The sequence below is a fragment of the Sycon ciliatum genome, chromosome 3 (assembly GCF_964019385.1).
Source record: "Sycon ciliatum chromosome 3, ocSycCili1.1, whole genome shotgun sequence".
Taxonomy (NCBI): Eukaryota; Metazoa; Porifera; class Calcarea; order Leucosolenida; family Sycettidae; genus Sycon; species Sycon ciliatum.
Window position 1 is genome coordinate 33809869 of NC_088645.1, and position 12580 is coordinate 33822448.

A 12580-nucleotide genomic window follows, 5' to 3' on the forward strand; every position below is an offset into this window, starting at 1 on the left:
GCGTGCACACTGCATATATGCGCATGCATGCACACATCCTGTGTCGCCATGTATGCACCAGATAGTGCAGTGCTGGACGGAAACCACACGGCTCCCATACATACTTGCATTTACTTCTGTGACTACTTTCTCCCCCGTTTTCCGATCTTCAATCGACTATAACTCTAGATTGCCTTGGAATTTCGGGTTCAAATTTTCACAGGTTGTTTCTCGATTCTTCCCGGTTTAGAAAAACTAGCGTTTTATGCAAAACTCGCGAATTTGATTTTTCAATTGAAGTCCCTACCTAAGGTCACATTCGATTACAAACAACAAAATTATTGCTCACCGGCAAAATACTGTTGAACATGGCCAAGAAACGTTTGATCTCTTCGTGCGCTTGCTCGGCTGACGGTCGGTCCCCAGGACGGTTAGAGAGACAGCGGCGTATCAATGGCTTCAATGGATGTTCATCCGGCAAACGTGCTAGGTAGCGTGCTCTGCGTGTTGTCTCCGGTATCACTTCTTCAACTTCTTGGCCACGTTCTCGCACGACGACGAAATGTGGCGCTGTCATCAACTCGATGCCAGGCATAACTCCTGTTAGAACGCTTAGCATCATTACACCTAGCGAAAACACGTCCAAGGGACGATCGTAATCCGGAGTCTCACGTAACGCCTCAGGTGCCATGAATGCCAGTGTACCTGGGCAGCGAGTCATGTCCATTGCCGATTGGACTTGGTGCTGTTGTTGTCGAGGTGAGGTCAAGCGCACAAATTTAGCACCTCCGAAGTCACTGACTTTGGCCGTGCCATTTTTCACAAGCACATTCTTGGGCGCTAGATCGCGGTGAATGATTCCGAATGAATGCAGATAGCGAAGTCCTGCACTAGCGTCGCAGAGATACGACACGAGCTTAGGAGCATCCTCTCTGCCATCTCCAATGCTAACGTCTTCTAGAGACGCCGACAATAACTCCAGGGCCAACGCAGCATTTCCCCTTACCCGAGCTAATCCTATCAGTTGACACAGGTTCGGGTGATGTACTCTGCTAAGACGAAACACCTCTTGGCCAAACGCTCTGAGCTTACGCTCTCTATCCTGTACACCTGGCTCAACCAACACGGGGTGTAAAACTTTGAGAGCGATATCGATACCTTGCCAGTTGACCTTGTAGACTACGGCATCTGATCCTCTGCCGATTTCGTCTTCATCTCTCACCTCAACGTCACCTAGGAACGTGATATGCTGGTGTGTTAGCCCTAGGTCATCCAGCAACGCCTGAGCGTCGCGATTCATCTTGAACGACTTTGTCTACGATAGTCACACTTCAGACAGTACGTTTCCAGTGGTAAGAAAAAGAACAAACAAATTCAGGACGCCTTCGTCCCTCACCAACTCGGCGGGTAGATGATAAAAAAAATTTCGATGTTGGTCTTACTATACGGTCGGTATCTGACTGCTAGTAGTAGGTGGAGCTTCGCAGGCGAAGCCTTTTGTTCTGGGATGACTGGGATCTTACGATGCCGCAGATCTACGTAGATCTCCCATGTCTTCTGCGCCGGCTGGCTTCAAATCCTGTTCTTTCTGTGCGGTTCCCGGCATCTCGTATGATCTCGGACTGTCGGAGGGTCATTCATGGTCATGGCATGCGCCGAGCTAGTCCTCCTTCTGAGTGCTTGCAATGCAAAGGCTACTAATACGCGCGCTACTAATACATGCGCCTAATAGGGCTTGAAAGTGCTACGTCACAGCATAGCAACAATTTCAAAAATTCAAAGATTGGATCCACTTGGATCCAGTTTTTGTATGGATCCAAGCACATTTCAAGCCGTCTTACTCACAGCAAGGTGATGTAACCAGTGAAACTGACTGATTTGGCTACTGGGGGCGGGGTTACAACTGGTGGCGAAGTAAAAGTCACCCCTGCATATGACATGAGTGGGTTGCTATGCACCCACATACTGAGGCACTAGACATCCTTAGCAAAAGTACGATAACGCTAACTTTTACGGTACTCACTCCCAGCCGTGACAAAAGACGTTATCAGATAACGGAAAAACGTTACAGAGCTCAAAATAACGGGCCGACGTTCGTTATGGAAATTCTGCAAAAAATGCAAAAACTCGCATTGTTTTGTAACTGGCGGGAGATAAAAAGCACGTCGTGCAGATCGAGATGAGATCGAGAGTCGAGATTGCTTCCTCTTGTGACATTTAGCTTTTTTGGCGAGTTTTGCCTTTCAGTTGACAATTTCTGCGTTTTCTGCTTCGTGCCTTTCTCCCTCTATCCCATCTGGGAAACAAAGGACCAGTTCCACGGCACTCCTGAGGAAGAAATTCATCGGCCTCTCCCAGACGTGCTGGAGCTGGAGAACCCTTACAGTCTTCGGTGCTGCGTTTAGGAAAGGGTTTCCAAGGACCTGGGAACAGCGAAAACTCATTTTCGCCGTGCTTTTGCTATTCCAGAGTAAAAGACCTCGCCAAGGTATTCTTTCGGAACGACATCAAACTAATCCCTGGTTCAAAATTTTGAATTTCCCGCATCTGTTTCCACGAAAATTCATATCGCCATGGTTGTCACGACTACTTCGTCTCAACTATAACGTACTTTGTGCTAAGGGAAAAGTCAGCTTGAACGATCCGAAGTACGGAAAGGTTTGCGTTTACGTTAGCGTTTTTTTAGCTAAGGATATCTAATAGCAAAGTCACACCTTAGTGGATCCAAAATAGAAATCTGATGTCAACTTAGTACTCCCTGGCCGTTTTTGACGTCATCACTTTCAAGCCCTATACATACTACGTAACCATGGTATCATAGTTCAGGAATCCGGCCACAACGCCTGCACAAATACATACGATGACATAACAAAGCCCTAAAAAATATTTGCCTCCTTCGCCAGCTAGCAGGCGGCCTTCATCCGATGCAGACTTGTACTTGTCACTGTAACCATGGTAACTACGCTGTACTGTCTTTTCTTGGCTCCATGTCCATGATGGCATGAATCATGATGTCTGCTACTGTACTGTGCTAGGGTCAAGCCAATGCGAGCACGTGCTCTGGGATGACTGGAATCAAGGCTTCCGATGCCGGAGTTCTACTATATAATACGTAGATCTGCTATGCCTACTACTAGTACTGCTCCGGCCGCCGGACTTCAAAATCTTGTTCGTTCTATGCAGTATCTCGCACTAATCATGATAATGACGGAATTTCATGCGCCGAGCTACTACTAGTACTAGTAGAATCTATTACCCGTACTCGCGCGATTAGAGCCCCCTCTTGAATAGTGCCCTAGTCTCCAAAAGCCAGTGAAAAATAAAGCCCTCTCTTGAATAGTGCCCCCCCCCCAACCGGTCTTGTAACCAAGCCCATGTGCAAGTCAATTTGGTGTTCTTTTGCTAATGTTCTTGGCCATTGATGCGTTCATTCTTCTGCCGGCTCACTTCTGTGCCGCCTTTTCTGCCTTCGTGCCAATTCTGAGGCACGTAGCCGCACCTGCACAAGGTCTCAAGTCTCGCTTGAACTTGTACTGCCACGAGCCTCCTCTCGATTTGGTTACTGTATTCCTCTCTTTCTTATTTAGCCACTGACCGCTGAAACTCAGTTCCGGCATCGGTCCGCCTCGCTGCTTCACCAAGTCAATTTCGTATCGCAATCCTAAATTGGCTAGGGTACCCGTAAGGAGACCATAGGTCTGTGAGGACTGCCCTAGAGAAATATGAATAAATATTATACTATACTATTGCTTCGCAGTGGTGTTTTCAGGGACAAAATTGCAGGTCTTGTTCCCGTTTCTGTGGAGTCGTGAGCGTTTACAGTACACTTTAGGCTGAGCCGCTCTGTTATTTTTTGTTTTCTGCTGGATGACGCAAATGTACCAGCAATGAAAAAAATTAATAGTGCCCTCTCTTGAATAGTGCCCTCTCTTGAATACTGCCCCATCTGTGATGGATATTGAAAAAATAGTGCTCCAGGGGCACTAATCGCGCGAGTACGGTACTACATGCTACTAGTACATCTACCATGCAGCACATAATGTAGCGACTCTCCTCCTCCGGGGACAAAAATAATTAAAAAGAATCATTACACTACCTTTCATTCCTTGTCACTAAACTGTTTTTTCTTGGCTGCATGTCTGCTGGGGTCCAGCCAATGTGAGCGCGTGCTGCACTCAGCAAGTGTCAGAGTTAGGGAATCTGGGACCCAAATGACTGAAGCTGCATGCATGGTTGGAGCGAGCAGTCCAGTAAAATAATCATTGTACAACACATTAAGGCACAACAGAGGTTTAAAGAGCTTGTTGCTCGAGCGACAAACTCTGTAAACCTCTGTTGTGCCTTTTGCGTGTAATACTACAATGTAGTGGTCCACGTTATCAGTAATTGTGTTGAGCCTTCTCCGCTAGCAGAAAGACGTTTTCCTCCTTGTGATCATTGTGCAATGTACATGATTGTATACATGTATCTGCCGCATGATAATGTATGATCACGTGGTCGGATGATGTCGTAATGGAGATTGTTCAGAAAATGATCTCGTGATTTCGATTGACCTCTGCAGGTAGGACAACGCTTTTTCTTTTTTTTCTTTTTTTCTTTTTTTAAAATACCGAGGTACACAGTCGAGCAGATTATGTACATGTACATGTACATGATTATGATATAACCTTACACTGGTTAAAAACCAGTACAGTCTGTATCGGCTATAGCGTACGTACCCTTTTGATTTCCGTGATTTCATCACTATAACCGATGCATCACTAAACGCGATACGATAGATTTTTTTCTTTCTTTTTTTCGATCGACACATGAAAGGCAAGGAAATACTTCCAGCATGGCGTTTTGACAAACGAGCATGCTGCATAGTTGACAGTGCCCGAATTTCCATAAAACAATTCTGTTATGTACACGCACATGATTGTATCACTATAAAAATAAGCAACGTGAAGAAAGTAAAAAAATAGGGCCTTTGATATTATTGCTACATGTATTTTAAAGTTATCACTATAGCCGATAATAATATAGTGTGTTATGCATGTTTTGATTCTTTGTTGCCATCATAATATCCGATATATCATTACATCCGATAATATTGGTTGTAGTGATATTTCTACTGGATAAAATACGTTTTGCTTTTGATATTTCGTACCAATATCACTGTAGCCGATATATTCTTATATCCGGTCACTCTATAGCCGATACAGACTGTATAAGATAAACCTTGTCACTGTTTCCGAACACAGTGTCCTCCACCTTGTTTCATGCTATCAATCTAACAATTGCATGCTTGTACATGTACAAGTACATGAGGTGCTGCATGATAATGTATGATCACGTGGTCGGATGATGTCGTGATGGAGAGTGGTCAGAAAATATTAATAATCTCGTGATTTCGATTGACCTCTGCAGCCAGCAGGTAGGACAACGCTGTTTTCTTTTTTCTTCTTTTTTTCTTTTTTTTAAATACTGAGGTACACAGAGGAGCAGAGAAGGTAATGAGAAGACCGAACCGATGACAATACATGTATAATCATGTCATTGTCATATCTGGAGACGAATCAGCGAATCAGCGTGCTGATGAATTGGGTCTACCTCCCGTGACAGTGGCTCTCGGGTTCAGCGGCAGGATAGTCTGGATTCGTTTTGCTTTTTAAAATTGCACATACTACTGTAGTCACAAGAACAAAGCAGGAGGAAGGAAGAAGAATACAGGAAATGTTGTGTTGTCGGCAGCTTTATCTGAAGAAGAGTTCTCTCAGTGAATGCAATCAGGCACGGAACAATACAAATATGTGTACTAGTAACTACTGCTTAACTTGTTAACCTGTACTCGAAGTACATGTACATTGTACCTGCCATAGGCCTGGACAGATTATGCTAGCATAATGTTTCGCACAATTCCTACAAAAATCGAATAATCGCATAAGTGCTCCCATAACCTCAATGCAGAGACCGGACGGCAGTATTGCTCATGATACTAGGGACATTGCAAACTTGCCCAAAGTGCATTTTTACCACTGTTGCACCTAGTGACGACCCACAATGGTGCGTGCCATCTCTCGCGGAACACTCTGCTATTCTGTCCTCACTTGATTCCTTCCAGACCTCCCCATCCACAGTTAGGACCGTCATTGACAAGTTGAAAATCAATAAAATTATCACCTGGTTTTGACGGTCTTCCCAATGAAGTTCTTAAACGTCTGGCACCCTCAATTTCGTCTCCTCTCTCCACCTTCTTCAACATCTCCTTTGCAAGCGGCGTATACCCATTTGTTTGGAAGTTTGCTGTTGTCACTCCCATTTATAAGAATAAAGGTTCTCGTCAGCACACTACCAATTATCGCCCCATTTCGCTGCTACCAAGTTTGTCGAAAGTATGTGAACGTGTTGTTTGCAATATTCTGTATAAACATTTCTCATCCGGCGCTTTCTCAGTACCAGTCTGGCTTCTGTCGTGGGGACTCGACCTCGCTACAGCTGACCCACATTGTCCAGGAGCTGTACACTCAGCGACACCAAAGGCGCCATCAAGGTCTCTGCTTCTTCGACTTGGCCAAAGCATTCGATTCGGTATGGCATAGAGGGCTGATCGCAAAACTACGATCGTGCTATCGCAGGATCATCACCAAGGCTATTATCACATGTGTATCTTCTGACATTGCTGCTGCTGTTGTGCCGCATCAGCTATGTGTTGGCATTCCCTCGGCTTGTGAGGCTGCTACTATCTCAGTGCAGTCTCACTATTTCAGTGTTGAGACTGAGGCAATTCTCCTCATTGATGCGTCCAAAGCATTTAATGCAATTAATCGCAAAGCTGCTCTGCATAACATCAGCCACCTATGTCCTCCAATGGCCAACTTCATTGCCAATACGTATGGTGCACCCATCCAGCTATTTCTGTCTGGCGGCGGCATGATTTTAGTCTCGGGAGGGCACGTGTCAGGGTGATCCCTTGGCAATGGCCATGTTCGCGTTAGTAGTGACACCTATGATTCGTGACCTTCGGCAACATCACGCGGATATTCAGCAGTGCTGGTATGCGGATTACGGCGAGGCTGGTGGTCGGCTGTCGGTAGTTCATGCGTTCTGGCGTGACATCACCTCCCTTGGTCCACAGTATGGATACAATCCAAATGCTGCTAAGACTAAGTTACTAGCCAAGCCTGGATTGGAGGAGGAAGCAAGGATCTTGTTTGCTGACACACCAGTAATATATATATACGGAGTGATGGTACCCGTTATCTGGGTGGCGCAATCGGCACGCAGGAGTACATCACTGGATGTCTATGCCGTCACGTGGCATTGTGGAGTAAGGAGGTACGTGCGTTGGCATCGTTTGCCAGGACGCAACCACATGCGGCTTAGAGTGCTTTTACCAGAGGCCTGCGTGGGAAGTGGCACTATCAACTGCGATCTCACAAAGACCCAGAATCTGCGTGTTTTGATGAATTGGATAGTGTCATTGGAAGAGACCTGATTCCGGCCCTCACTGGTCGTCCCAGCCTGTCGGATACTGAACGCAAACTGTTGGCACTGCCTGTCAGGTTCGGTGGCCTCGCCCTCCCAAGTTTTCCCCAGGACGCCAGTGAACAGCGAAGAGTGAGTCTGAGGGTGACGCGGCCCATTGTGGACATGATAGAGTGCAAATCTGATGCTGCTCCGCCGGCCATCGTTATTGCTCAGGCAGGGGCTCTTCGCAGGGGTGAGCAGAAGTTGCGTGCGTCTGCATATCGTCAGTTGCAGGCGCACATGTCCCTGGGGCTGTGCAATCAGCAGAGGTTGCTGGTGGAATGTGCTGCTGACCCTGGGGTTTCAAGCTGGCTGACTGCTGAGCCACTGGCAGAGAGTGGCTTCATTCTTAACAAGGTGGAGTTTGTTGACGCATTGTCATTACGATATGGCTGGCCCTTGCGGGACATTCCAAGCTCGTGCGTGTGTGGTGCGGACCTCAGCGTCGATCAGCGGCAACGTGCCCTACTGGGGGGTACCCCACTGTCCGGCACAATGCTCTGCGTGACCTGATTGCCGAGGCCATGGATGCCGCCATCCCGATGTGCGAATTGAGCCTCCTTAGCTCCCACTCGAGGGTGAAGCGCTCTCTGGTGCCAGGACTAACCGGCGTCCGGAGGCTCGTCTGGATATCTGTGCAAGGGGCTTCTGGTCTCGGCAGCAAGACGCATTCTTTGATGTTAGGGTGACTCATCCTTCAGCGTCCTTGCTGTCGAGAGCGGTGGGTCTTGCTCAGCTAACCAGGAATGAGCAACAGAAGAAGAGAGCATACCTGCAGAGGGTAATACATGTGGAGAGAGGTGCATTCACGCCCTTGGTTTTTGCTACCAATGGTATGTGCAGCCAGGAGTGTTCACGTGCCCTGAAGAATTTGGTTGGCTTAAAGGGGAAGTTAAGGCAAAAATTAAAATTTCACCAGTTGTAGTCTTCGGGGTGCTGAGTCGAATGGTCTTGGTCCGAGGAAGCTGAGACGCTTCCTTCCTACTTGAATCCCAATCGAACTCGCGCACTTCCACCGAAACTGGGTGACTGCACCCTACTAGATGGGGATTTGTATGCAAAATGTCACTAAAAGCGCCATTTCGTTCTTATAAAAGCACGGATGACCTCGATTGGCCCATATGTTGTAGTCTTTTGGACGCTGAGTCGACTGGTTTTGGTCCGAAAAGGCTGCGAAGCAGCGTTCCTCCTTTATTCCCAATCGAACATGGTCGAACAAGTGGTCACGTGCTGCTGCGTACACCAGTCAGCTGGTCACCGTGCCTGCAGGGTACAACTTACTAGCCTGTTTGACCTTTTTTGGGTGCAGTCCTGTCACTCGAGTTGAACTCGAGTTGAACCTTGGTGTGAAAGTTGTCGCCTGCTGGCGTGGTGACCAGCTGATTTGGGCACCCAGGAGCACGTGACCGCTTCTTCAACCATGTTCGATTGGGAATAAAGGAGGAACGCTGCATCGCAGCCTTTTCGGACCAAAACCAGTCGACTCAGCGTCCAAAAGACTACAACATATGGGCCAATCGCGGTCATCCGTGCTTTTATAAGAACGAAATGGCGCTTTTAGTGACATTTTGCATACAAATCCCCATCTAGTAGGGCGCAGTCACCCAGTTTCGGTGGAAGTGCGCGAGTTCGATTGGGATTCAAGTAGGAAGGAAGCGTCTCAGCTTCCTCGGACCAAGACCATTCGACTCAGCACCCCGAAGACTACAACTGGTGAAATTTTAATTTTTGCCTTAACTTCCCCTTTAATTATCAACAAGCATCCTGATTTACATTATTCAAGCGTTATGGCAAGATTGAGGTACTGTATCTCTTTCTTGCTATTTAAATGGTTTGTAACGTGCTTTCGTGGATGCAGGGCTTCCTATTTGCGTCGCTCGTTTGCAGGCATGCTTGGTAAAATATTTTTTTTCCTTGTTAATAATAACGACCTACTTCTTGCGTAGGGATTAATAATTATCCGATCGACGATGGTCATTAACCGTATTGCGTTACTGATCCTTTCAATGTTCTAATCTTTCAAGTGACGTTTCCTTTTCTACCTGGACGCCTCCTTGTTTTCCCTTTCCTCTCTAGCTCCTCTCTTGTACCTTTTTATTTAATTTTTATTATTATTATTTATTTATGGATTCCCAAAGGTCGAGGCCTAAGTCGAGGGGTTCTCCGTTCATGGCTTACTGGGAATATATCTGCAAATTTATAACATTATAGATTGAGAAGGGGAAGGGTTATAACAAATGCGTACTGTAGAAATCAGCCATATCATTCGTTACTATGTTATAGAAACTCTGGAAGGAATGAAACCAGCGGGTTCGAAGCGGGTGTTGGCAAAGATGGTACGGACACGAGACACAAAGCAATGACTATTTTGGGTGGTTCTAATGTCAGTGGGGGGAGAATTCCAGGTGGCAGCGGTAACCCCCCCCCCCCTTCTTGCTAGTATTCACTTAAATGTGGGGCTTTGAATAAAACAAGTTGACTACTCATACAGTGACTATGCTGCACTAGGCACCGTTCGACTGCGGAACCCCTAAGCAGTCAAATATAAGCAGTCATTTTAGCCCTAAGGAGTGAAATATGCCGGAATATAACAGTCCCAAGAAGAAGAGAAAAGTATCGCTGTCTGCTTCCCTACCGGACATCGCCAGCACACCGTCCAAGGACGGCGGTGACTCCAGCGGTGGCGAACTGGACCTGTCGGATCTTCTCGCTGACGGTAATGCCGTGTCTTCTGCCCCGCTCCGGTCAATCCATCCGCCGACGCTTTGTCGCTTTCCAGGAATATAACAGTCCCAAGAAGAAGAGAAAAAGTATCGCTGTCTGCTTCCCTACCGGACATCGCCAGCACACCGTCCAAGGGCGGCGGTGACTCCAGCGGTGGCGAACTGGACCTGTCGGGTCTTCTCGCTGACGGTAATGCCGTGTCTTCTGCCCCGCTCCGGTCAATCCATCCGCCGACGCTTTGTCTTCGATGGAACGTCTCCATAGGGAACGTCTGGACAGGGAAGAGGAAAAGGCCGTGTCAGTAACAAAGCATCCTCACTCCGGTGGTAAAGCTATGAAGATGGCCATGGATAAAGGAGCAGTGGCGCGTGGTAGGAAATCTGCAACCAAGTCGATACCGCCCAAGGCCCCGGGGACGGGATTCGATCCAACTACAACTGTAGCCTGCACGCCGAAAGTGACTTTGGTCTTGGAGATGCATCATCGTGGTAGTTAGATCATGTCAGTGCAGCCTGAAAGGTATGATGTCATACTAAGGACAGATGATGGTGTCATCAATGACTCATCATGATGTAAAGATGATGTCATCGTGACCTTTAGTTTCTCGTATTCTCACTTGAATGTCTGTCTATGACTATGATACATTGTACTCGGCGGTATTATAATTATGAAGGAGGCACAGCTTGTTGTGCAAGCTGATGCTCTGAAGCTATTTCTGCTAGCATGTCATGTTCTCCTTTTGCCTGTTATTTCCACGGGCAAGCCTTGAGTGCGCGTGCGTGCGTGTTTGTGTGTGTGTGGGGGGGGGGGATGGGAGTGGTGGTGGTGGTGGTGGTGGTGGTGGTGGTGGTGTGTGTGTGGGGGGGGGGGGGGGGGAGGAGTGTGTATGCCCGTACTCTGCAGTGCACGTTGGCCTGGACGGGTGTCGTCAGGGGAACAACAAACCCCAAACTGGCATGCGGGTGTGAGTGATATTGTCCGTACGGTTCATCTTCTATTTATCTTCCTCTCGTCTGAGTCACGTTGGTGCGAGCGCGCACGTGGAGATGCTCCAGTTTTCAGCCATGTCGTCTGTTCCGTTATTACGAGTGGCCATGCATGCTATTGTTCTACTGACGCTGATAATTCTCTCCTTCTGTCTAGTCGCGTTCTACTCTGCTTCTCTGTCTCTCTTCTATTCTGTTTCTGCTTCGAACGTGTAGTTGTTTGAGCTGCTCTCATGATAATTTATTTGTATTTTTGAAACCCTTTGTACCCATGATCATGCGCTTGTAAGTTGTAGTTGTACAACTGCGCTGTGCTGTATGACTGAGCTATGACTATGACTATGAGTCATGCTCGCACTATGATGTCTTTTGTGTCACGTGTACGTGTATGTCGTGGCGCAAGCGCCCTGTGCCTTTGCTGGCCCTTTTTTGCTTCCTTTTGCAGTTTTGGTTAGAGAGTTATGCCGGTTATGGTTGAAGTGTGTTTGCAAGGAGAAATCCAGAACGTCTAGTAATGGTGTGTTGTCCCATTTGCGTTCGGAGAGTGTGCCTGTGCACGTGTATCGATATTTTGAATTCTTGCCTGTAACAGTCGCCAATATCAACAGTTTGTATAGCCTTCAAGATTCCCAAAGCCATGCAAATGTCACAGGTTATCTTTTCACCAAGGACACTGGAAAGGCAACGGATGTGTACGAGACTCGTACTGAATGTTGATGACCTGGCCATGCCACTGAAGGCTACTGTATACCGTAGTGTCTCGTGTAGAAGCCTAATGTCTCATAAATTATAGAAGCCTGTTTTGAATACAGGCCTCATCTTCCAGATACGCTGTCGGCACAGTAGCCTGGTTTTAGTGTTGACACACATAGAAATACCTGGTTTGAATAGAAGCCTGTTTTGAATACAAGCCTGATCTTCTAGATACGCTATCAGCACAGTAGCCTGGTTTTAGTGTTGACACACATAGAAATACCTGGTTCGAATAGAAGCCTGATGTGGATAGAAGCCTAGCCCTGGCATCGGCTTCTACAGGAATAGGCTTTATACGTATCTAATATTGACTGAGTACGAGGTCAATATAGGAAATAAAAGCCGAGTAAAAGACCGAGGCGAAGCCGAGATCTTTTACGAGGTCGTTTATTTCCTATGCTGACCAAGTACGAAGTCAATATTAGATTAATCTGACCAACGCATGTGTTCAATCGCTAAAAAGGAGTCGAATATAAGCGGTCAATATAGCCCTAAGGAGTGAAATATGCAGGAATGTTTGACTGCTTAGGTATGGCAAAAATCTATGTGAGTCAATACTAAGGGAGTGATAAACGACATTACGGTAATAATCGTCTGTTTGCTTTCTTGACTTGTTGAAAGTGCTCAGC

At 46.9% G+C, this 12580-nt stretch overlaps 1 protein-coding gene across 4 annotated transcripts in view; it reads right to left on the reverse strand.

Annotated features, from left to right (window-relative positions):
* LOC135812033 (serine/threonine-protein kinase OSR1-like) overlaps positions 1-12580 on the reverse strand; it is a 122063-nt gene that overhangs the window by 53604 nt on the left and 55879 nt on the right. The window contains exon 1 of one of the 4 annotated variants that reach the window (XM_065325343.1): positions 329-1462. The exons of 2 other annotated variants lie outside the window; for them this stretch is intronic. In XM_065325343.1, the coding sequence (XP_065181415.1) occupies positions 329-1279 (951 nt within the window). In that variant the 5' untranslated portion in view covers positions 1280-1462. Of the gene's footprint in view, positions 1-328; positions 1472-12580 lie in introns of those variants that run through there. One more of the 4 variants, XM_065325337.1, reaches the window with a different exon arrangement.